Genomic DNA, 25,857 nt, shown 5'->3' with positions numbered 1-25,857 from the left:
GACAGCTTCGGGTGTCTGAAATCTGTACGGTTTTATTCTTTTACAGGCAGGGTAATGTGTATGTTCATGTGTATGTGTATGTGCAGGCAAATCTTAAATACATTCTCATTCATGAAAAATAAGGACTGGTAAGGTAGCTGGCAACAATAGAAAGAAATGTTTTTCTTTTGAAGACCAATGGCTACATCATTAATTTTCTTAAGTCAGCATATATCCACAGATAAATATGTTTTCCCCATTTATTATTATATATACATATATTTATTTATTTTTCAGTATAGCTATAGATTTCAGATAAACTTATCACTATGATACATGATACAGCCATTTTTCTTGATAATGTTTAACTGGATTCTTTTTTCTTTTAAAGACTGAAAATAAGATGGGTTTTACTTGCATAAAATAATGACATGAAAGACAATGCTATACACAACCACGTTGAAAAAGTACAGCAGTGAACTATTTCTCCAGTCCTCCATTCAGCATTCTCAAACTAGTGAATTAAAAAAATAATGTAAGTCAGCAAAGATCTTTTACTATACATTTTCAAAAACCTGTGAAAATGGCAACCATTGTGTTTCAAACACCAGTATATAACTGATCAGAATCACAACACATTGCTATGTAATGTATCCATATAAAAAAATTGCAAGGTATAGTTTCTGTATGTGATACGTTCTATCCCCTCACTATAGAACTGGCATGTCAAAAAGTAAAAACTCAACTTCTCGTTCTGTATACAGTGTTCAAAACATGCAACTTCACTGAGTGTTTGGCCCATTTGGCACACTGTTTGATTTGTAGTGTTTTAACTCATACCTGGACCCAATGCTGTATCTATCTCACACACACCAGGGCCCCACTGCTGTAACTTCTTCCTCACACAGACACCTCAACTCAAGACCACTCCATTCAGAAATAATCTAAAAGGCAAGTCAAACTGTAACAGTTACTAAAATATTCATCATAATGATAAACCACCAATTATTGAAATATAGTCATAACAACAACAGTAGAAATTATAAAAATGCAGATGAGACTCCCTAAATAATAATAATAATAATAATAATAATAATAATAATAAACAGTTTGCTACTGGTCCTAGTATAGTGTCACATGAAGGGCAATGTTCTGCCCTGTTCCTCCAGTCCAAGCCCACATTTAATGAGGTGAGCATTTAAAAAAAGTATTATCTAATGTCTAAAGAAGACATGTTTAGCAAGGGCATTCAGAACTGTGTGTGGCGCATGCTCTATGCCACCTAGTTCGTTTCACTGTTACATGGTGGATTCGCACGTGACAGTACATCAAATTTATGTGACAAAAAAAATTATATATATATATATATATATATATATATATATATATATATATATATATATATATATATATATATATATATATAAATGTAAAAAAAATCTATTTCTTACATAAATCTTCAAACTCATTTCAGATATCGATTCCTACACATATTTGGCAGGGTTTATATTTGGCAAAAAAAGAAAGGAAGTAAAAGCAGATTATCGTTATTTTGAATGTACGCATGAATGAAGATCAATGCTAAGTAAATTTCAAAATGAACTGTTCCAAATAAGTATTCATTATATTCTCATGCACACCGTACCACAGTCCTAAATCAGAAATCGAGACTTGAGTGGTGCAGGACCTTCAAGCCAACATCTGAAAAGCACAAATATGAGTTTTGACATCAGAACCTGTTAGAGCGCCCCCTATCTTTATCTCTGTTCTTTAAAGACCTGAGGAAATGTCGCCGTGTCAAGAAACTTGAACTTGGCAAGCAAGCATGCCTCTAACTCACTAGCTCATCTCAATCAAGCTAGCTCTCCCTTTTTGGCCATCCTATTATGTTCCTTGCAAGTCAAATTCCCTGCAAATATGTTAACTTGACACACTTATTGTTCAGTGGCAGTAATGTAAACATAAACATGAGACTTGGTGGAAATTTTGGGTCGTCTGTGCAAAGCTTCTTTTATGGCAGCAACAGCTGAAGTCTTTTCGTGTAGGAGCAGCCTGACACACTCACGTCGCAGGCAGCAAACAGGACACTTTGTAACAGTTATGCATGAGACAGACTGCATTCAGAGATATTGTTCATCAATGGTACAAAATGAGGTCTTCTATTCTTTGTGATTTTAATGGTCTCTGTCTGGAAGTCGCATTGCTACGCATGCATGTTTCTAGGAGTTGGTCCAAGAAAGCAAGAAAATTTCACCCACTGTTTTTTTGTGTGTGTTTGTTTTCTGTTTGGGAGGGTAATAACACCATCAAGAGAAGGAACGGGAAGTGTGTGTGTCAGACGTTGGGCACTACACCATGGATGATATTGTGTTTTCCTCAGGGTAAGGACAGGCAGTGGAAGTTCGTAGTGTGGAGTGGTTGACCGTCAGTGGTCCATCCGGGGGTGAGAGTTCATTCATCTCTCCCGACGAGGATAAAGGGAAGGACGGAGAGAGAGAGATGCCTGACGAGGGGTCAGCAGATCCGGCGAAGGTGCGAGGTGGTTTGGGGACGAGATTGGGCTCTAGCGTGGCCCTAGCTAGAAGCTGCTTGTCCCTGTCCGAGTTCTCCCCATGCTGTTCATCACACTGGCCCTCCGTCTGACTGCAGGAGCCACGACCAGACTCGGACTCTGCGTCAGAGAGCTCCAGAGGAGGAGAGCTGCTGCCATCGAGCCTGAAGAGAGAGTCGAGGTACTGGGCGAACTCCAACACAGCCTGGCTGGGGTTCCCATTGGAGAGTGGGGTTACCGTTGGCATGGTGTGCGAAAGCTCACTCTTCGGCTCCACCCTGACCTCTGCCTGGCTCTGCGTGTTTTTCTCCACTCCTCCATCTCTCGCATTCTCTTCACAACCATCCCCATCAGGACCGGTCCAGGGTGTGGCGGGCTTCATTTCCCGGCTGATGGGGACACCCGACTGCTTATACGCCTCAAACACTGCCGAAGGGGGCCGCAAGCTCGCCCTCTGGCGGCCTGGATGACCTATAACGGTCTGTCCAAGTAGAAGCGGAGGGAAGTGACCGCTGTGCCGTGGGTTGGCAGGTAAGAGGCGATGGCCCCCATTGGAAGGCAGGATGAGTTGTGGCGGCGAGGGGCAGTAGGGGCCGGCTTCTCCCAGCTCCCGCTCGGGTGAGGACTGGAGCAGCCCGTCTGCTGCTAGAAGCTCGGTGCGTGAGCTCAAAGACGGGTTCTCCTCAGGGATGGGGGCGTCCAGGGGGAATGGCAGTGAGCCCAGGCATGGAGAGCCCCTCAGGGCAGCGGAGGAGCGGCGGGAGTCCAGGCTGTAGATGGAGTCCACATCAGACAAGCTCTCCATGACCGCTAGCGGTGCCTTGCGCTCCTGCAGCTCCACAGTCAGCCGCTCGCGGGCACCCGTCAGCACCACGGGCACAGGTGGAGGGGGGCACTCCGAAAAACCATCCAGAGAGATTTCGGAGCGTGCACAGGAGCTGCAAGCCGAGAGGAGAGAATAAGAAATTGTGGAGGACAGGAAATATATATATATATACCCAAAATAAACATAATATAAATCAAAAGAGGTATATGAAACAGGTATATGAAGCAGAAACAAAGACAGAAAAACAAAGATAAACCACAAGTAATCAACAGAGATAACCAAGTAATACTGATTTGACATTCTGCATTCACAGTACAGCTAACTTTACCTCCCAAGAAATGCTCAAATTTGTTTCAAGGCAGAATACCAATTCTCTCTAGCCAGCCCACATCCTTAAAAACAACAGCTCTAGCTGACTGTATCCCCTTCCAAGGTGCAGGTGTGTGTTACTGTCTGTCTACTCTCCCATAGGGTTAGCAAGAAGGACTCACCGGACGCTACTGTTCCTTCGGTGGTGAGTGGGGGGTGTGGGCTGCTGGGAGTTGGAGGCCCCAAGGAAGACAGTCTCAGCGTTCAGGTCCACATCCGTGGGGCTAACCATGATCTTGGCAGCTGACAGAAGGGCTGTCTTCCCCTTATTGTAGTTTTCCAAAACCTTCAAGTGTGACAGATATAAAGGGGGGAGGGAAAGTAAAACTTTGTAATAAGCTGATGACATCATGTTGGCCTCCTGCAAGTATGAGTCAAAATGCTAAATGATGCAACGCTATGAAAATGTACAGACAGCATTATTGAGCGTTTCACCCAAGCTTCTGTAGTCTCTTAATTCCTTTACACTTTGTTTCTCGCTTTCTCTCTCCCTCACACACATACCTCTCAAAAACTGCAGAACTGCAACTATACAGTGCCATACGCAAGCCATCCAATGCAACTCAGTATTACCGTAGAACATCAGTACTTCACAAAACGCAACAGATTCCCTCCTGAAACCTCCAGATGAAATGTTTGTAAACATGTATCAAAAGGGACAATATTGTTAAGGTATTTTTTTTTCTAAATTCCAACTGCTTCACAGTTGCACTTGGTCTAGCCTATGTTGAATATATTAATATAATATTTAAAATGTACTTATTTTAGCTGTAGGGAATTATCAGGTAAGGTTAAGCTGATGTGCTTATAGTCAATTACATCGTTATAAAACAGCATGATGTGTTAGGAGACGTATAATTAAACAGTATTAATAAATTACTGAAATGACTTAGTATTGCATACTAACTCTTTAAAATGTCAGGTGTTACCCAGAAACTTTGTTAGACATCCAACAGGGTTTCCACAGGATTAAATGCTTTGTCCATTATATTGAGTGACAGTTAATGGAAAATGACTGCTATGGAGAGACCATGCAGGATGTGCAGATACAAACATCACAAACATAACAAACAAATGACACACCCCTTATACACACAACTCCAGTCACACAACCACTATGTTGAGAGGAAGTTGTTTTTTTTATTAATGAGCATAAACATAACTAAAACATTCACAGAACAATACATGTAATAATTCAATTCATAAAGCAAGAATAAATAGCTGAAATGATGGCCACATGCGCACACACCCACACGAAAATGCATCAGTGCATGACACACAAATGTATCAGAGGAACATAAATCCAGGTGGGCCTTACAGGCATGACAGTGGGCCTTACAGGCATGACCTTGCATGAGTGACAGCCAGAGTACATTACACAGGCCCAGCTCAGATTGCACACACAGCCTTCTCTAGGCTGCATCCCTGGTTAACGAGGCAACCAGATTGGTTGCAGATACAGAATGTTGTATGAAAATCCTGTAAACGTCCTCCCACTAAAAGGAGTTATTTATAATGTAAATATGACCATGAAACTGTATGTGATCTGTTGAAGGGGGGGGGGGTCTGAACTCTAGTAGTCATAAATCATTTCAGCACCGAGTAGAAGACCATCTCAGTGAGGTGAAGACCATCTCAATTTACAACAACCCATGCAGAATGTTATTTCTACACCGCCACCGCTAGCAGAGGGAGCAGGCAGTGCACATAGCACAAGCTTGTAAAGCCACGCACAAGGGGAAACACCAACTCCAGGGTCTCCTTTCCCAGCGGAAATGGTGGAGGGGTCACCAGTGACAGGGTGCACAGAAACACAGGAAACATTTGGGAAGAGACGATTGAGGGGAAGGAGGTCATTTGTACTCTGTAGTTTACAATAATGATACTTTCACACTCACACACTCTCTCACTCTCGCGCTCTCTCTCTTACACACACACACACACACACACACACACACACACACACACACACACACACACACACACACACACACACACTCTCTCTCTCTCTCTATAACATAGAGAGGGAGAGGAGAAAGGTGGGAGAGCAGCACACCATGCAGCAGTCGTACACCACAAAGCCCAGGTGTAAATGCAAGGGGTTTAACAGGTAAACAGCAGCATGGAGAGGAGGTGGTCGGCCTGGATGGAGCTGGTGTGGGACTCCACCCTGGACACTGAGGAGTTGCAGCCTGAACAGCACTCTCCGCACATCCTGGAGATTTCGCTTGGAGGTGTAAAAAGAAAGGTGATCGGTGGCCCTGTGAAAGCGTCGAAGGACAGAGCAGCTGGGTGGAGGAGATCTGCGGGCTCGCCAGGGTCCTGAGAAACGGACTGGACTGTTGGAGTGCAACTTCCAAGGATCTCAGGGAGCGCAGACAAGAATTAGGGACATCCATCTATGGCCATGAGCTCTGGCACTATGGATTCGAGCCACTGTTGGTGGAGGGTGTTGGGGGTAATTGAGGCCCTTGGATTGTGTGGGATATTTTGCGGAGGAGCAGCTGAAGAAGAATCTGTTTGTGGTGCTGTGGGAAGAGATACGTCAGCAGCAGACTAGAAGAAATGCTATCTGAAATGGTTTTGACGGCACAATGCTGCTTGATTAAGTAGCAGTGTTATTGGATCTTTGTTCTGCATCCCAGATTAAGCCAGACCGTCTGCCTGTGTCGAAGGCGTGCCGGCCGGGTCTCGGATATCGGACAGATAGCACATTCCAGCTGGAGAAGGCTTCATTATTTGAGCATCTGACAGTGACGCTAGCACTGGCAGGTTAACAGCACCAGTGGGGATTGGAGAGCTTTCCTGGGTAGCTGGGGGCTGGAGCTGCAAAGGAGTCTGAGATGCTGGTGGGGTTGCGGGGGGCACAAAGGGGGCGTCTGCAATGAGAGGAGTGAGGGGAGAGTCTGGTAGGGTTTGAATGGCAACTGGAGCACTAGCATCCTCATCTTCAACAGCGATTGGCTCTGAAAGGCAAAATGGGTTTTCCAGCACCTGTAGAGACACACCAGAACATATTAGTAATGACCAACTCACATAGTAGGATGCACAGACAGACTCGGGGGTGGGGGGGGGGGGGGGGGTGTTTGGAAAAAAAGGATCGAGGAGCATCAGGACTGTCCACAGCACCCAGGACACCACAGTGATGGAAAGAGAGCAAACTGGAAAAAAAAATCAAAGCTAAAGAGAAGAAGAATGTACCAAGACCTCCACACAGCAAGGCACATATGGTTTACCTTTCTCTCATTCTCTCTCTCACACACACACACACACACACACACACACACACACACACACACACACACAGCCTTGCAACACTGATATGCCCAGTTCCAGTTTTGCCAAACAGGAAGGAGAGGTATGTAACCCAACACAACCCAAGGCCACTCCACAGCAAGCCGTCTGCAGAATCGAGCTAATTAAAGCGATGACTCGTGTTGCTAAGAGAGCGGCAGATTTGCTGATTCGCATTGTGTCCGCCTCTCGAAGCTCAGCTGCGCTGGGTCTGATCAGAAGCCTCCAGTGCCACAGTCCAGCCCCCCACACACAGAGAGCACAGTCCCAGGAACGGGACACTCAGAAAAAGCACGAAATTACAGATGCATGCACGTGTACGTACATACACACACAGACATGCGCGGGCACACACATTGGCCCATCCCACACACCCACCACACAACCACCCCCACCTTGTTGAGGCCCTCCAACACCACGTGTGGCATGTGTTCATTCAGCATGGCTGGGGAGATGATGACCTCATCAAAGGCCTTGTTATCCCCCCACAGAGCTGAATATGTGGGCTCTTCCTGACCACAGCTAGAGTGAGAGACAGAGTAAGAGAGAGAGAGAGAGAGAGAGGGGGGGGGGGGGGGTGGGGGACAGGACATAAGAATGGAAAAAGAATATGTAGTAGTATTTCAGGAATAGAAATGCTAATTCCCAGTAACAAAAACAAACAAAAACACCAAATATTCATGCATTATCATTTTCAATTACTGAGCACTAATGTTCAATAATTAAACATGAAACACTCAGTATGGGGCACTCATGCCCTGCCCCACCAGGTCTCTGGCGGGTGGTTGTGAACCACGTGGATGATCCGGCCAGGCAGGTAGAGTGGGGTGGAGGCAGACAGGGCAATGCTCAGGTCACTGGGGTGTAGACACAGGCGGGAGTTGGAGGGCGTCACGCCCTGAGATGGGACCTCATCCTCCAGAGGCAGTTCTGTCTTAGGAATACACTTGGTGCCCCCTATAATGATCCTCCACTGAGAGGTGGGGAGAGAGAGAGAGAGCGAGAGAGAGAGAGAGAGAGAGAGAGAGAGAGAGAGAGAGAGAAAGTGGAAGATACAGAGAATGAATTCCTCAGAAACCTGTGCACTTAACGTAAGTGATTAGAGAGGCCAAGGCTGAAAGTTATTCTGTGCTGTGCGAGTGAAATGGAAGTGAGGTGGACGAGGCTGTGCAGGGAGAACCGAGCGATGCGATTGGCTGGGCTGTAAACGTGTGGCAGGAGCCGCACTCGTGCAGATGTCGCCTGGTGATTGGTCCCTGCTGGAAGCTGCTTAGTGCATTGAGGGTACAGAGGTTTAGCTGCTACATTACACTGACCATTCCCACCATTCCCATAGGGGTATATACACTACGCAGGGCGGAAACATCACATGCATTCAACCAGAGGGCTGCCCGTCATTGCTTTTTAAGAATTTTGTGTGTGAGCGTGTGTGTACCTTTGGTTTATCACTCTTCTGTAGGACTTCAAGTAGGTGGCGACGAAAGCCCTCAAGCTGTGAAAGGCCGATCCTGAGGAGAAAATGCAAAACAAAACGATGACCCAACCAGACACATGCAGACACACCCTAAACTGATGCAGGCGTTCCGCAGAGCTCACCTAGGGACGAGGTCTTTTCCCAACACCACGGACGTAACGAACTGTTTTGAGTACTCCATAGCATCTTCACTGTGAAAAAGACACAGCATATGCAGTCAGCATCAAGCAAACCTCAGGGCGTGCTCCCAAGGGCTTGGTTCACATGTGTAGGGCCCACTCAGCAAGGAGCTTCTATGCATTCCAAAACACACTTAACAGATAAGGATGGGAGGTTTTTACTGAAGTCATTTAGACAATCCTCCACAGCAAAGAACCTATTACGTCCTCCTAATGGACTTTCCCATCATTTCCGCCTCTCTTGGTCTAACTAATTGTGTCTCATCCAACCTCTAATAGAATTACCAGAAAGGGTGAGGATATGGGTAATCTGATGAGCAGTGGCAATGGCACAGAGACTAATGCCCCAAACTGGTGTTGAGAGTAAGATCCCAACGCACCCACAAGTCTCACCCACCTGAGAAGGCCTCCGGGGGGCGAGTAGGAGTAGCAGTGCAGTGTGGGATACTGGGGGCGGAGCAGGAAAGAGAGAATGGCGGCAGTGCCAGCACCTAGGGAGTGGCCCACGATCACCAGCCCGTAATGCATGGTTCCTTTGCTCTGATTGGGCGAGAGGACAGACGCTAGAGCACAGTGCTGCTGGTCAGACAGTTGAGCAGAGCTCGATTCAGAGCAACACGGTCACAACGCCAAGGAAGAGAATGCAGCGCATTGGAACACACCAGATCTCTGCCGAAGGCCTGAGACAGAATCATCTCTTGTTCCAGTTTCTTCTTTATGTATTCTGCAGAGTAAACCATTCCCTGTGCAAGCATTGAAAGAGAGGGATCAAGGGAGAGATGGGGAGAGAGAAGGAGCGATGGGGAGAGAGAAGGAGCGATGGGGAGAGAGGAGCGATGGGGAGAGAGGAGCGATGGGGAGAGAGAAGGAGCGATGGGGAGAGAGAAGGAGCGATGGGGAGAGAGGAGCGATGGGGAGAGAGGAGCGATGGGGAGAGAGAAGGAGCGATGGGGAGAGAGGAGCGATGGGGAGAGAGAAGGAGCGATGGGGAGAGAGGAGAGATGGGGAGAGAGAAGGAGCGATGGGGAGAGAGAAGGAGCGATGGGGAGAGAGAAGGAGCGATGGGGAGAGGGGAGAGATGGGGAGAGGGGAGAGATGGGGAGAGAGAAGGAGCGATGGGGAGAGAGGAGCGATGGGGAGAGAGAAGGAGCGATGGGGAGAGAGGAGAGATGGGGAGAGAGAAGGAGCGATGGGGAGAGAGAAGGAGCGATGGGGAGAGAGAAGGAGCGATGGGGAGAGGGGAGAGGTGGGGAGAGAGAAGGAGCGATGGGGAGAGAGGAGCGATGGGGAGAGAGAAGGAGCGATGGGGAGAGAGGAGCGATGGGGAGAGAGAAGGAGCGATGGGGAGAGAGGAGCGATGGGGAGAGAGGAGAGATGGGGAGAGAGAAGGAGCGATGGGGAGAGAGGAGCGATGGGGAGAGAGAAGGAGCGATGGGGAGAGAGGAGCGATGGGGAGAGAGGAGCGATGGGGAGAGAGAAGGAGCGATGGGGAGAGGGGAGAGATGGGGAGAGGGGAGAGATGGGGAGAGAGAAGGAGCGATGGGGAGAGAGAAGGAGCGATGGGGAGAGAGAAGGAGCGATGGGGAGAGGGGAGAGATGGGGAGAGGGGAGAGATGGGGAGAGAGAAGGAGCGATGGGGAGAGGGGAGAGGTGGGGAGAGAGAAGGAGCGATGGGGAGAGAGGAGCGATGGGGAGAGAGAAGGAGCGATGGGGAGAGAGAAGGAGCGATGGGGAGAGAGAAGGAGCGATGGGGAGAGAGAAGGAGCGATGGGGAGAGAGGAGCGATGGGGAGAGAGGAGAGATGGGGAGAGAGAAGGAGCGATGGGGAGAGAGAAGGAGCGATGGGGAGAGAGAAGGAGCGATGGGGAGAGGGGAGAGGTGGGGAGAGAGAAGGAGCGATGGGGAGAGAGGAGCGATGGGGAGAGAGAAGGAGCGATGGGGAGAGAGAAGGAGCGATGGGGAGAGAGGAGCGATGGGGAGAGAGGAGAGATGGGGAGAGAGGAGAGATGGGGAGAGAGAAGGAGCGATGGGGAGAGAGGAGCGATGGGGAGAGAGAAGGAGCGATGGGGAGAGGGGAGAGATGGGGAGAGAGAAGGAGCGATGGGGAGAGAGGAGCGATGGGGAGAGAGAAGGAGCGATGGGGAGAGAGAAGGAGCGATGGGGAGAGGGGAGAGATGGGGAGAGAGAAGGAGCGATGGGGAGAGAGAAGGAGCGATGGGGAGATATATATCACAAGAAAGACAGATCATATTTTGCTGCTTTGTTGAGCTTATACACATTTGTTTTACAAAAGACATTGCAGTGTGTGTGTGTGTGTGTGTGTGTGTGTGTGTGTGTGTGTGTGTGTATACCTTATGTCCAAGCCAGACCCCATGCTGTTCCTCCACAGGCAAACGTTCTGAATCTCCTGTGAGATCAGTGAGTGCGTCCTGAGACAAAGTATGAGAGACGGAGAAATAGACAGTGAGAAATCATGAGACACAAACACACACAGCCAACACTGTAGTTTCAGCCTATTCAGTGTATTATTTGTTTTTTAGGAGTTCAAGTGCGTATGGATTGCAGGTTAAGGCTCACTTTAGGTGACAGTGTCCCCCTGATACTGATGACAACTTTCTTTTTCCCATGGTCTACTGCTACATAGAAAGGTGTCTCATAGACCTAAAATAAAAAATGGTATACTTCACATACATGTCCTACTTGAGAGTCGCACAGCTCTATCATGCAATAGATCAACAGCAAATTATACAAAGCATTAACATAACACAAACAAAGAGAAGACAGGAAGTAAAATTCAGGAAGAAGGTCAACAAGATGATTGTGAGATATATAATTTAAGTTGTCAGTTCTCCACACTGTTGCACTGTAGCCCAGAGTTTGAAAATCAGTAAGTTTATTTTGTCCTGGCTCAGATCACAGGTAATGATGTTCAAATTGGAGCATTAAGGAATTTCTCTGTGTTTAGATTCACACGGAGGCTCAAACTTCCTTTTCTTCTTTATCTGATGAGACTTGGAGGTCTAGACAGTTCTTGAGAAGTATAATCATAGTTTCAGCCAAAACAAAACCAGCCTTTCTTCGATGTGACACAATGGCGAATTTATGAATCACTGGAGGATCAGAAGAACCTTCTCTTGTCATTTTAGCGTTGAGCTTAAAGTGAGTCCTGGTTGAAGGCGTCAGACTGGATGCTCACCGCGTCATGGCAAGATGTGTAGACGATCTGAACCTGTTTGAGGTCTCGGTCTAAAAACTGGCGGCGGATGGCCAGGACGTTGCAGCCACAACAGTTGTCCTCCTCCACTGTTACTGAGTGCGACAGACGCGAACCGGACCCAGATGTACAGCTAGAGAGGAAGGGATGGAGACAGAGTGACAGAGAGATCATTATTAATCATCATTCATCACTAGAATTGATTCTACAAGCAGATACAGGATTACATTTTTTTTTTTATTAGCGAAGTTTCATATCAAGTATGACGGCCCTGTGCGATATCCAGTGTAGGTGTTCTGGTGTCCAGTACAGATGTTCTGGTGTCTGAAGGGAGGCTTACGGGCAGGAACTGAGGAGCCTGCAGAGCCCACAGGCAGGCTTCCTTAGCAGGTACATGGGCCAGCCATATGCAGCCATAGCAAAGAGCATGTAGTAGCACACCTCCTTATACATGGCCATCTCCATCTGGAAAACACAACCAGGCCCAGGGAGGAAATGCGTGTCAAACTCAAACCGTATGACCCACAGAACACCTGGAACAGTCGATCATTGATGCACATAAAGGCACGCATGCGTTCCCTCCCTTACCGGGCTTTTGAGGTCCAAGTAGCGTGTGCTGCGTGTTACAGGCATACCGGACAGGAAGGCTATAATGTTGTTGTTTGGCTGAGAGAGAGAGAGAGAGAGAGAGAGAGAGAGATAGATAGATAGACAGATAGTGTGTGTGAGAAAGAGAGTTGGGGAGCACACAACTGTCATGTCAATTCTCATGCATACAGAACACATAGTAATTTGCACTCTCAGCCTAATTTGCACTTTAAGGGCCTGGCTGGCTCTTCCTCTGGGAACGGAACAGATTCCTGCTCTGAACCGCCCACTCCCTGCGGACCTCAGCTTACTAGGGCTGGGGCCCTTCCAGAGCCCTTACACACAGCAAGTGTTAATGTTCTAGAACATTCCATAGTACCAGTATGGTATCTAAAGTCCTTACTAGTAAATAACTGCAGTATCTGCCTTATGAGCCGATTTCCCTGACCAAGAATAGCCTTAAACCTAGACTAAAGTGAAGCATTGGTGAATCACCACAAACATTACTATTTATTCCAAGACTGCTTAATCCATGTCCAAAAAACTGGCAACTAAAGGTTGCAGTAGCTTTTGTGACTAAGGGGAAGTAAGTGGCAGGTTAATTTTGTAAAGCAAAAGCAGCTTAATAACTCAAAGCTCACCAGCTGCTCCTCCATCAGCTCATACCTGGTCCAAGATGGCGGATCGCTTGGCTCTCTGTCTCTGTCTGAGGAGAACAAGGCCCGCGATGATGTCACTTGGCACTATGTCCAGATCCCTGAAGAACTCGGCGAAGAGGCTGGCCACCTCTGAATATGCGTCCTGACAAAAGACATTCAACTCAGACCATTTACATGTAATTACAAAATTAAAACCAGAAGCCCATAATTCTGCTGCAGAGTAGGGTAAGCGGCTTTGAATGCAGTATAACCCATACTGATTCTTTTCAGTCCAGCGCGGTTATGATGTAAACAGTGAGTAGAGCGGATTCTTCCACACACCTTAGATAAATAGTGGTTATAAAGATATAAACTCTTAGTGGAGCCAGTAAATTGCTTTAGTGCAAGTGTGTGTATGTACTAACAGACTGGGAATCTTGGGCCCTTGTGCAGCACATGAAGAACCTGAGTCTCCTACTCCAACTGCTGGCCTGGCCCTCCTCTAGCCTGTGTCTGAAAAAGAGAGAGAAGTGAGGGGAGAGAAAGACAGACAGACAGACAGGGAAAGCAACTGTAAACTCAATGCACTGTTTAGAAAATACAAACCACAAATACGGCTATTACACCTGTCTGTCGTACCCATGTTTTTTGCCTGTACACAATGGTCACTTTACCCATGCGTCATGTTTTTCCTGAGTGTTTAGGTTATCTCAGGGAAGAAAACATTTTTAGGGACAATTTGTGTTCCAAATTCAGCAGCATTTTATATACAGAAATGGGGACACCGTGAAATAGTTTATACAAAATAAGATGGCAGTATGACCAAAAGAGAAGAAACTTGAACCAGTGTTGTCAAGGGGCTGCACCCAAGTTGGTTTGTTAATCAAGTCAACTAGAAAAGCCGACTGGGTACCGTTTGTGTGCATCCAAAAAATGACCCACAAGCTGGAACCCTAACAACGGGCTGCGCGGTTGGGAATTCTACCCAATCCTATTGGCTAGCCAGCTAGATCATAAGGTATGTGTCAGCAACACCTTTTCTGTATGTGTTTTACCTGAGCGTTTAGGTCATATTCTTTTTACCTGAGTGTTTAGGTCAAAAGCATTTTACCAGAGTGTGTACACTCGGACTTTAGGCTGTGTGCAAGATACCTGAGCGTATTTAGGGTGTGTGTGGTACCTGAGCGTATTTAGGGTGTGTGTGGTACCTGAGCGTATTTAGGGTGTGTGTGGTACCTGAGCGTATAGGTCGTCAGATTGCGTTGGCGGCGACGGGTGGCTTTCAGCTTGACGAAGGTTCGACCAGTGGGATCGAACGTACACATCATGGTAAAACACACACTGAAGATCACCAACCAGTTACAGACCACAATTCCTGCAACACACACACACGGACACACACACACACAGTTTATAGAGGGGTCCCACTTTAGTGGATGGAATGGAAATCACCAAGATGTGATTTCTTTGATTCAGTCTGTTACTAGTCTGTTACTGCTTTTAAAATGCTCTTTAATAAATTCTGCACTGAGAATATTATTACACACTGAAATCAGTCTTAAAAAAGGCTGTGCAGTAAAGGCTTTACATGATTCCCTACACAGCCTAAATGACCAGGGTCACCAAGGTTTCCATGTATCTTTCTTTCTTCCTGGCCTCTCTCCTAAATATATACCATGGGGTCATGCCATCTCTCAGTGCTGCTGTACAGCCCACCACGCATCCTCACCCAGGGCGAGGTTCTTGGCAGTGACATCAGAGCAGGGTTGGTAATACTGCATCAGCCAGCCGATACCCACCACAGCGTAGACCAGTTCCACCAGTAGGATGGCTGTGGAACGCGGACAGGCAGCAAACACATCGTTACAGGAAACCCAATCAATCAAAATCAAAAATTACATAGCGCTTTTTTACAACAGTTGTTGTCACAAAGCAGCTTTACAAGTGTCCGAGTCCTAGCCCCCAGTGAGCAAGACAAGGGGCGACAGTGGCAAGGAAAAACTCCCTAAGAGCATGAGGAAGAACCCTTGGGAGGAACCAAGACTCAGGGGGGAACCCATCCTCCTCTTGCTGACGCCGGCCACCATAACAACAATTAGAGAGATACATAACTGAACCAGAGTAGATCAGGTAGACAGAGCCTACACGGGGTGTGTGCGTGTGTGCATGTGAGAGAGAGTGTGTCTTACCTAGTCGAATATAAAGGACGTACTGCACGGCCTCCCTGGGCTGGGTATACAGGATGCTACCACGCATGCTCAACCACATGATGGCGCTCTCACAGATCAAGCAGCTGACCAGGATCCCCAGGTAGCCACGGCCATGGTCTACTAGAGTGACGGAGCAGGACTGGCCCAACCCGTACGGCAGGCCAAACAGAACCACGGACAGAACCACCAGCCTGAGTGAATAACACATAGACACAGATTTGGACACATCATGATTCCTATTATTTGAGCAGAAAACGATGACCATGTCTTGAGCTGTTTGCCTGTAACTCCTATAGCCATTTACCTCTTCTTAAAAGTGTCTCTATTTTATGATACGCTAAGCTAAACTGCTTTGCTTGAGCTCACAGTGGCTTTCATTAACTTATGGCCTACACTCTGACTACTGATTCCTCGCAGAGATGATGCAAGGTAGCAAACTCAAACATGTTATATTAAAGTCACTATACATTCAGCCCACATGACCAGTGCAGAGTCAAAGTCATGTCTATGTTGAATCATTTATAATTTTGTCTGAGTCAGTCAAGTATGTGCTCAAATCAATTCACGAAGCTGAACTCAATGGTGAAACACAGATACAAAGAGTTGGCTGATGGCACTAAATTATGTCATATTAAAACCAAAGTGAACAGTGATTATGGAAATAAATAAATCAGTTCATCACACACACACACACACGCACAGACAGACACACGCACACTTACTGACCATATGCAGTGCAGTATGAAGAGGAAGAGAGCGGGCAGCACCAGGTCATCACTGCCAACTGACCACCGCCGCCGAAACATCACCATGCCCGGCATCACTGCCCTGAAACACACACACGGATTACTGACCAAACGACACATACTCACACAGGTTATTTTAATGGGCATACACATAAATACATAGGCACACATTAAAAAAAGGCCTGATTAACCTAAAACCTCAACACACACACACACACACACACACACACACACACACACACACACACACACACACACACACACACACACACACACACACACACACACACACACACAAAAATCCCTAAAAGCTTCAACAGCATGGGCCCTACCACAGCCAGCAGCCCCTGCCAATAATAGCTACACACACAGCTGCCAACAACAACCGTTACCAAATTTCACCACTTCTACATTTTATCTTGCTCCAGAGAGTTATGCAACTCGTGTTTTTTTTTCTTTCTCAAAAACAGGAGTGGAACAATTTTCAAAGTCTGGCAAAGCCTTTTCATGGACGTTACCGAAGAAAGCATGAAGGAACCATTCTACAAAGGTTATGAGAACGTGTGGGTGTCGACACAGGATCACTGTGCAGCAGAGAAAGGACCAGGACAACTTCTTTTTTCTCAAAATATGGGCCTCAGTCATATGTTAGTCCAAAGTCAGCTGCGTTATAGAATATGCCGATGCGCAGTGAGGCATGCCATAAATCCCCTCTGCCTCCATTGTGTTTGATGTGAGCATGCTGACCAGTGTCAATCATGTCCTGAGTGAGCAGACAACCTTTTGATCAGTTACTGGCCTACAGCCTACACTCACTCGCACTAATGTACAGTCACTCTTACTAATGTACACACCTTTTCAGGGGTTTTTTTTGTGTTTCCTGTACAAATTCGCACAGCCCTGACTCAGGAAACCAACTATTACTCGTTTCTCTGACAGATCAAGCACTGCTGTAAACTTATGGTTCGCTCTGCTTTTACCACTTGTGCAGCTCAAACCAAAGTTTCAACAATGTAGGAATTTTTAAAAACATATTTCATTCATGAACTTCTTTAGCCTTTGTGTTATTTTCAACTACTCAGGTAGTACAAACATTCATGTCTGAAATAGCTTCATCCAGAACCTTAGTTGAATCTACAACAGTTGCTGGTAGGACTTAGTTATTATAAATTTTGTAAAACGGACATGCAAATATAAAATGTTGTATATGTACAGGTGTAAAAAAATTATTACATGGCTCAGATATGTTACAGGCAAGATGCTGAAGTTAATTTCACATTAACAAATCATGCATTTTAAAGGGCCAGGGTTAGACCAAGCTCACATTACTACCAAAGAGTATCAGATCCAGCTCATGCACCACAGCACAAGTGAACCAGTATAGTGTTGATTAATGTCATGCTGGACTTATTAAACACTGTAGGTGTTTCAATTCAATTCAATTCAATTCAATACAGGTCTGTGTACCGAATCAGCAACAGTCATGTGGCTATAATTTATTATTATTATTCTATTATGAAGTGGTGAACTATGATGTGGTAATGATGTATTATGAAGTGGTGAACTATGATGTGGTAATGATGTATTATGAAGTGGTGAACTATGATGTCTTAATGATGTATTATGAAGTGGTGAACTATGATGTCTTAATGATGTATTATGAAGTGGTGAACTATGATGTCTTAATGATGTATTATGAAGTGGTGAACTATGATGATGTGATAATGGTCTATGATGAAGTGATGAACAATGATGATGTGGTAATGATCCATTATGAAGTGGTGAACTATGATGTGGTAATGAGCCACAGTAGCTCTAAGATTATCCGGAGGCTGTACTGATTCCTATTCACTGCACATATATAATACAAAAATATAAGAGAATACGGTCACGATTTTCAAGTGGTGTGTGGGTGCATATGTACTGATTTTGAAGTAACTTTTTGTATTATGAATATTCATTTATTTACATATTGTTATTTTAAGCAAACATTTTCATAAAAATTAATGAAAATATATTCAATGTCACAAAGCAGAATCTAAAGAGGAATTGATGTAAGAATGCACTGTAGCGAGAAATGCAAAATATAGTTAATAAAATATACTATATTATACTATACTAAATTATATTAATTACATTATTCATATTGAATTCAAGAAGCTTTCATACTGAAATCAAGAAAAAGACCTGTTACAGATCACATACACATCAATTGAAAAGCAGAAAGGAAAAGGAGACGAAAGCACAGGGCGACGTGTAAGAGGACGTGTCCGATTCAGATGGACGCCACAAGCAACACGTGTGTAAACACGTGGGTAGCAGATGGTTCAGAAAACAAGGCATACTGTTTGACAGCATACAGCAAAACAGTCAAAAGAGAGAGAACGGGAAAACAACGTAGAGACATCCGAGTTCATTAGTCCAACAGTCTTGTGGCTGTCACTGAAAGAGAGGCTAGTGACGGTTGCCATGGATACTGGTTCTTGTCAAAGACGTACTAATGTGGCAGTGGGGGATAAAAAAAAAAACCAACAGGCCGTAATCACAGATGGCACGATACCAATTTTTCTGTACCAATCCAATATCGATATTTTGCATTTGAATGTTGCCCAATATCGATGCTGATCTATTTCCATTAAAAACTACCATGGAGCTGTGATTCAGTTATTTGGGAGAATGTTTTTGTGTAGAATGTATAATATATGCTAGATTTTTACATATTATGCTAAATATAAAACAATTATATATATAAATAACTAAAAATTGTTCACATGACTAATTGACTTTTTTCCCCTTCCACAGCCGTACACAGTGTATTTTTTCTGTGAGATATTTATTGGCTTGGTCCTCACCTGCTTAGCTCTTAGCTGTTCTGTACTCGCCCCCAGCTCACCCCTCGACTCCATGCAGCTGCCTTCTTCAACGACTCGGGAAATTCACACTATAGTTTGTCTGGATTTTTTTTTTCAGATGTTATTCTTTTTAGTTAGCTTATTCTCCAGCGTCTTATTCAAAATTTCCAGTTCACCTTAAAAGTTAGCACAGCTAATGCTACACTCCAACAGCAGCTCTTCCTATTTTTCACGTGGTTTGAATGTCTTAAAGCCATAGAGTAAATTAAGTTCCTGAATTTAGAGAAGTAGAGTCATTTTCTTGGTTGGTTATTCTTCCTCTCCGCCTCAGTTTCTGTCAGGGTTCTGCTGCTCTCTCCATTCCCCTACGCTGAACTTCCTTTACTTCACAGCCACACAGGAAACATTGGTTGTTGTTTTTTTTTTAAGTGGATTATTAAACAAATCAGTTACTTTGTCTTATTTAAATATTCTGAAAGGCAGATTACCTGGTATCCCCTCACTGGAAGGCAAAAATTATCACAAAATGATAGCAATATAAATGACAACACGTGTGACTACATGGTTATTTGTATTTGAATGTAATAATAACGTTAATAAAATTAATAAGTCATTAATGTGGCATAGATTTATGTCATGGTGTAAAGAACACATGCATGCTTGGACCAGTCAGAAGCATCAATCATTCATTCAGTGCTCATATAAAAGAGCCCATTTTTAGCATTCATTTATGCGATGCTGATACAAAGGGCCCCTTTACTGGCTTGCAGAAAGGGTGTTCATGGCTTTTTGGGGGCTTCCAGAGAGAAGGAGAGAGAGAAGGCAGAGAAAACTTGTAGCACCTCTCTCCTCAGTAGTCACAGTACGAATAGTGACACTGTAACCCACTCATCAGTCTTTGATGTCCCAAAAATCCTTCAATCCAACTCCAGTTCCTTGTGTGAACGACATACTTCAAACCAACAACTCCAGTTCCTTGTGTGAAGCCAAAACCTGCAGCACCACTGCTGTACATGTAAATGTTATGCAAAGTATGTTATGATTTACGATATTAATCAGATCAAAGGGTGCTCGCCCTGTATGCCACCTTTCCTCAGATAACCAATAAAATGACTGGCCCTGTGAGCCCATATCCAATCAACATTAGAACAGCTCAAGCTTTGCCCAATCAGTTATGGCCCTCTAGACATGACACAATTTATTTTTCTCCTGCACACTGTCCAAAGACTGCAAAGGGTAGTACTGATCTTTACGAGGGGATAAGTGCCTGATGGAGAGGGGTATCTCTCCCACCTCTATTGCCTCCATTCCCCATCCATCAATCAAACAGAAAGAGCAACCAGAGACCACACATTGTGGGTAGGAGAGAGAGAGGGGGGGGGGTGGGTGGGTGGGTGGTGAGTGTGGTGCAGGTGCAGGCATAGACACAGGTGCAGGCATAGACAAACACACACACACAGGATTGTGCATGGACAGACTCAGGCGAGTGTCCACACACACACACGCACGCACGCACGCACACAGAGGTAAAGCCCATCAAACTTGCTGCTGGGCAGTTGGAATCAGGCCTCACATTTTACCTAAACACACAAAAACACACTGCAGTTTTACAAAACGATAACATCAATAAACTAATTGTTTTTTGATAAAACAATATGACTGTTCCTTTTTCTGTTACCATGACTCCCTGAAGAAAAGCAAACACCCCAATCCCACCAGAGAGCCATATTCATGCTAAATAAAACTTAAAAGGATGTGTTCACACAGATAAATTGACCAGAAAACCAGCACCCAGAGGCAGACCTTAACAGTGGATAACTTCCACCAAGCTGGCCAGAAATGTGCTTATGTTGTTTTTGTTAAAATTGCATGAGATTAGTCTGCCCTTGTTTATCCCAGGTGTTTGCCTGCGGATGTGTATGGTATACAGAATGTTCTCAAACAGTGTCAGGACTCCTACATAAATGTACCTTCTGAAATGTACACGTATCAGCACACTTGCTCACATGCGCACACACTCGCACACACACGTGCGCTCGCACGCACATGAACGCGCGTGTGAAGCTGGGAGAGGTGGAGAGGACTGAGTGGGTGGTGGCGAGTGAGTGAGACGAGGAAAAGATGAAAGAAAACAAGAGGGTAAGAGTGCAGGAGATAAAGAAAGAGGAGAGCAAGAGCAAAACGGGGGGCGAGGGACAGAGTGAGAGTGAGAGAGAGAGAGAGAGAGAGGAGGATAGTAAAAGAGAGAGAAGAAATGATTAAGATGGAGAAGAAAGGCAGAGGGAGAGTGGGTGTGATTGGCACATAGTCCTCATTCTAAAAAAAGGAGGAGTGCAGTTTGATGCCAAAGTCTGAAGCTGGATGTGCAGATAAAGGGGACGGTGGAGAGGGTGGAGAGGGTGGAGGGGAGCGGTGACGATCGCCACACACAAGCAGAGTTATGAGCCAATGAGGACAGATGACGGAGGAGGATGAGGAGATGGAGGTCAGGAGAAACTGTTCTAACATAACAGGACTGCGGCAGCCCAACCACTAAAACGAAGGCAGCTACAAAAATAAATAAGTAAAAACGGTGAGGAATATCAGCTCGGTGAATATTGGGCAGGAAGGTAATGAAGAAAGTTGTTCAGGAAAAAAACTGAATGCCTGAAAAATCACACCAAGGCTTAGCACGATAGAACGCGAGGAAAGGAAAAAGGAAAAGTAGCGTTCTCTTAAAATGTTGGATGTATAGAAGGAGAGTGTGAGGGCTGAAATAGCATGGATGGGAGAGGTGCGAAACTGCACACTGCGACTGGCCGAAGGGACGTGTAGAAACACAGCATGATGAAGGACGCTAAAAAATAAATGGGTCATGGCAGGAGAAGCAGCACTGAATACAAGGCAGGGGAAGAGAGAGAATGAGGGAGAGAGTGTGAAAGAGAGAAAACAGAGAGAGAGAGATGGAGTCTGTTGCAGTCCTGCTCTTGTAGTGGTGGTTACTTTCTACCCCACCAATACTGGCCATACACTTACACTGCCTAAGGTAAAACTATTTTACAGACCCAAACTTTAGCATTTAGCAAAAAAAATGGTGGTGTATTGGGAAGGGGTGTTACACAAATTTCCATTTACCTTGAATAAAGTGGATTAGCCAAGAAACAGCTGGTGTTCATGTTCTTTAGTGGTTGTGCTAATGGGAGGCTTATGACCACCAAACAGCATCACTGTAGGGTCATGCGAATGCCATGATTCATCTAAACACCCTCAGAACACTCATCAGGAATATCTGAGACTGGTAAGGATGCTCACATCACACAATGTAAAAAAAAAAAACTGTTAGAGATTTTATTTGCATATTGCAGCCTTCTGCAAGCTCAGTATTGCAAATGGCAATATTTCACAAGCTAAATTTTGGACACTAAACATGTATCGGCTGATCATCTAAATTTTGAGGTAAGTGGAAAATGTATCTTTATATAAAGCTTCCTTTCCAGTAACATTTGGGTTTCATGCAATTTCGCTGTGACTAATAAAAAAAAGATAAAAAAAAAAAACACACACACACACGTGCGTGCACACACACACACATTTATAGGTAATCTAAATTCAATTGCTCGATAATTGAGAATTAAAAATGTTCTTTACTTCATTTAGAATTAAATGAGAATTTGATTTAAATTATCTCAGCTTCTGATAAATAACCAAACATGTATATATCAGCAACTTGTAGTCATATATACTTATAGTCATGCAAATGAAAAATTTATCATTGCAGTAAAATAAGTACATTTACTTACAGGAGCCAAGATTTCAATTGATGTTAGCAACAGAATTCAGCAGAGATCAACATTCGTAGCCATGATCCATCCCATCTATTTCAGCCCATCAGCTAATTATAAAGTTGTTCAGGAGCACTTTCAGGGTTCAGGGTTCATAAAAAGTGTTAAAAGAAGCTCTGTAAGCAACCTGCTCAGAATCTTCAGTAGAGATTTTGTAAGAACACTCAAATATTCTCCATGCAATTGCAAAAACAAATAAATAAATACATCTTCAGAAGCCAAGCCTATTACTGATCTCACTCATGCACGGTTTTCCGAAGGGAATTCTGCATCTCCAGTTACAAGTATATTCACTGCTTCCTTTGGGATTGGAAGAAATTGCGCCGCTGTCCGCCCAGGTTGTGCTATCCCGTAACATCTCACCGTCCTCATTCTGTTCACGCCCCGTTACAGGCGGATGAGAATGGCTGGAAGCGGCATCTGATGTCAGACAGAAAGGAGGATGCAGGTTATCAGTATGTCCTCACAGAAGATGTGGCACAACTGTCAAGATGTGAGCGATGTTGTGAAAAGCTCTGCCAGAGCTCAGCTGAACTCACACCTTCACCACACTCCACCGCTTCAGCACATCAGCTACAGCTGCTCAGCTCAACACCAAGGATGCAAAGGCCTCAGAATTTAATCTGGAGGCATAATACATCACTTTCCTGCAAATCCAAAACTGCTCAAATAAAAAAATAATAATAAATAAATCTTGATTAATTAATAAATTATAGGATTAGCGAAAAAGCTCAATACAACAGATAGATACAAAACAGCACGAGACTTTAAAAGCGGGCTGGTAACATTACTATGGGATGACCTTAAAATAAATCAATAAAATCAATATTCTGTGTATCAATTAACATAATCAATCAAGTTGCCCATGTTGCTCTGAACCCTGTGAAACATGGTTCTACTCCTGGTCTACTCTGTGACTTCAGGAATTCGTTTTATGAAAAATCTGCTGTATGGCCATTTCTCCACCTTACAGTGATGTGGTAGCACTGATCTTGACAGTGTAGGTGTGCCTGCAGAACTGAGAACATGTAAGGTTACATTCATACACAGGCACATACATGTGTGCACACACACACTCTTGCAATACATCTGCCCTGCACTAATATAGTGGTTTAGTCGTTGAAGTTTCTTATTTTTACCATAATTATCACAACAGCTGATCCAAACCACTGTGAACACTGAATCCAACGGGCCTGGGTGCGGGTCACAGCTGGGTTATATGTAGCATCTGGTTGGCCCCCAGGTTTGTGCTGAGGAACACGAGGGGTGTATCATATGCCCACAGAAGCAGCAGCTCTGCGAGGGGTCTGAACAGAAGACACTTCCTGTTTCCACCTCCTGGATGACTTGTAGATTATATTTACACAATGGGAGGTATGACTGGACAAAGCAAATGTAGAAACATAGCTTGACAATATGACTGTTTACATTACTGTAGATTACAATAGTTCTATGTCGGTTCAACACAAATTAGAGTTCTTGCTTAAGATCGGGTGTCACTACAAAAACTAGGATGTACTTCCTGGTAACTGTGAGAACATTTGTTTGTTGTTGCAGCACATAGGAGGAATTTTTCCCTAGAGACATGGCTTCATAGGCGCCTGCCTCATCCCAGCTGAGCTCAGACTGTACGAGTTCTTCAATCAGATGTGTCATGGCATGTTATCCTGCATGCATCTATCTCATGCACATGCGCGCATGCGCACACACACACACACACACACACACACACACACACACAATCAGTTCCCATTTGCTGCTACAAATGCATATCTATGTCCCTGGGGAAAAAGCCCGAATCATTTCCATTAAACCCATTCATCTGAACAAGCAAGCCATTAATGCGTCTATGTGATACTTCTGGCATTTCAGGGCAGACCAACTATTTCTAGAATATGCATGTGTGTGTGTGTGTTGGCCGAACACATGAGATCTGTGCACTGTAGAGGCAGCTTGCACACAAGCCCAGCCGTGCAGGCAGCCTCCAGATGCGTCATACCCATGGTCAACATAAAGGGGTAATCGCAACTGACAGGGGCTGCGATGGGTTACACAGACGACGACTAAGAGAGCACGCCGCAAAAAAATGCAGGTCATGTTCATAACTGGTTCGGTAATCGTTAGTATGCGTTATCACACATACGCGCGCGCGAGCTCACACGCGCGCACATACACACCAATGACAAATGACCGACGACACTACGCGAAGACCCGGGTTGTATTCATAAGGAATCTGCCGAACCTTGGTCCGTTCGCCAGAATCCACCGACACGTATTAGCCACGCCGATAAAACCTTCCCCAGCCTGCCGCTTTGCCAGTACGTGCTCACCTGTATTTTGACGGCGTCGTCCCGAGACCCTCTTCTTCGATTCTGTTCGTTCTCTCATTCCCATCCTCTGCGGGTCCACACGGACAGTCCAGCAGCAGAACCGACCACAGGTTCCGCCGATGGAATAATGCGGCTGAGATATCGCGGCGCTGGGCGATCGCCTAGACCTGGCCGCGAGAAAACGGCGGTTGCACGGGATAAAACCGCAAAGACGGTCCTGTATCTACTCTGTCCTGTAAATAAACCAGATGAATAAGAAATCCGGGTCAGTCAGACTCGCTGGGAGTGATCAGATGTGACATGGTGCGTGTGGTCCGGCGCCACCGTCTCAAACTGATCTTATTCAAACTGCTTGAATGTCCGTCCGTTCCGCGGAACACTGGTTCAGAAACTCAGAATATTTCACGCCGTACTTGTCGTTTTATATCACATTCGCTGGTCTCCCACTGACAGGTATTCCATGATCCCAGTGATCAGTAGTCTAAGAGGACGCAAAATCGGACTACGTGTAATCTCAAGTCTGGGTGTGACTTTTTCCTCCGCCTCGGGAAAATCAAGTGGAATACTTGGGCCAGCACGGACGGCAGCAGGTCTCAAGACATTGACTTGCCTTCCCTCCGTTTTTCCCCCCCGAGAAAACGGGCGTCGTTGGTATTCACATCGATAATTACGCGTGTGTCGTTTGGATCACGATTTCTAGCTGCGTCCTTAACGTAGTTTACGTCACCCTTTTGGTTCTCCAAGCGCTTCGTTTTCTCTGCGTTTTCGGCGAACGTCACTGCGATT

General features: G+C 45.2%; 1 protein-coding gene across 2 annotated transcripts; it reads right to left on the bottom strand.

Moving 5' to 3' along the window:
• Positions 1-1,393: 1,393 nt before the first annotated feature.
• Positions 1,394-25,857, bottom strand: dagla (diacylglycerol lipase, alpha). Of its 2 annotated transcripts, none has more exons than XM_077023090.1 (20): positions 25,072-25,857; positions 16,049-16,150; positions 15,302-15,513; positions 14,842-14,943; positions 14,349-14,487; positions 13,538-13,625; positions 13,141-13,275; positions 12,475-12,552; positions 12,227-12,351; positions 11,869-12,019; positions 11,250-11,333; positions 11,024-11,101; positions 9,335-9,415; positions 9,070-9,212; positions 8,616-8,684; positions 8,455-8,527; positions 7,787-7,992; positions 7,415-7,541; positions 3,848-4,011; positions 1,394-3,468 (listed from the first exon to the last, which is right to left on the bottom strand). In XM_077023090.1, exons 2-20 carry the CDS (start codon positions 16,141-16,143, stop codon positions 2,328-2,330), a joined length of 3,291 nt encoding a protein of 1,096 aa, XP_076879205.1. In that variant the 5' UTR covers positions 16,144-16,150; positions 25,072-25,857; the 3' UTR covers positions 1,394-2,327. The 2 variants fall into 2 exon arrangements, with proteins under 2 accessions (XP_076879205.1, XP_076879206.1); XM_077023091.1 differs by lacking the exon at positions 25,072-25,857 and adding an exon at positions 18,921-19,230.

Source organism: Brachyhypopomus gauderio, chromosome 12, assembly GCF_052324685.1.
Source record: "Brachyhypopomus gauderio isolate BG-103 chromosome 12, BGAUD_0.2, whole genome shotgun sequence".
Taxonomy (NCBI): Eukaryota; Metazoa; Chordata; class Actinopteri; order Gymnotiformes; family Hypopomidae; genus Brachyhypopomus; species Brachyhypopomus gauderio.
Note: the sequence above shows the minus strand (reverse complement) of the source record. Positions and strands in the feature narration are given on the sequence as shown.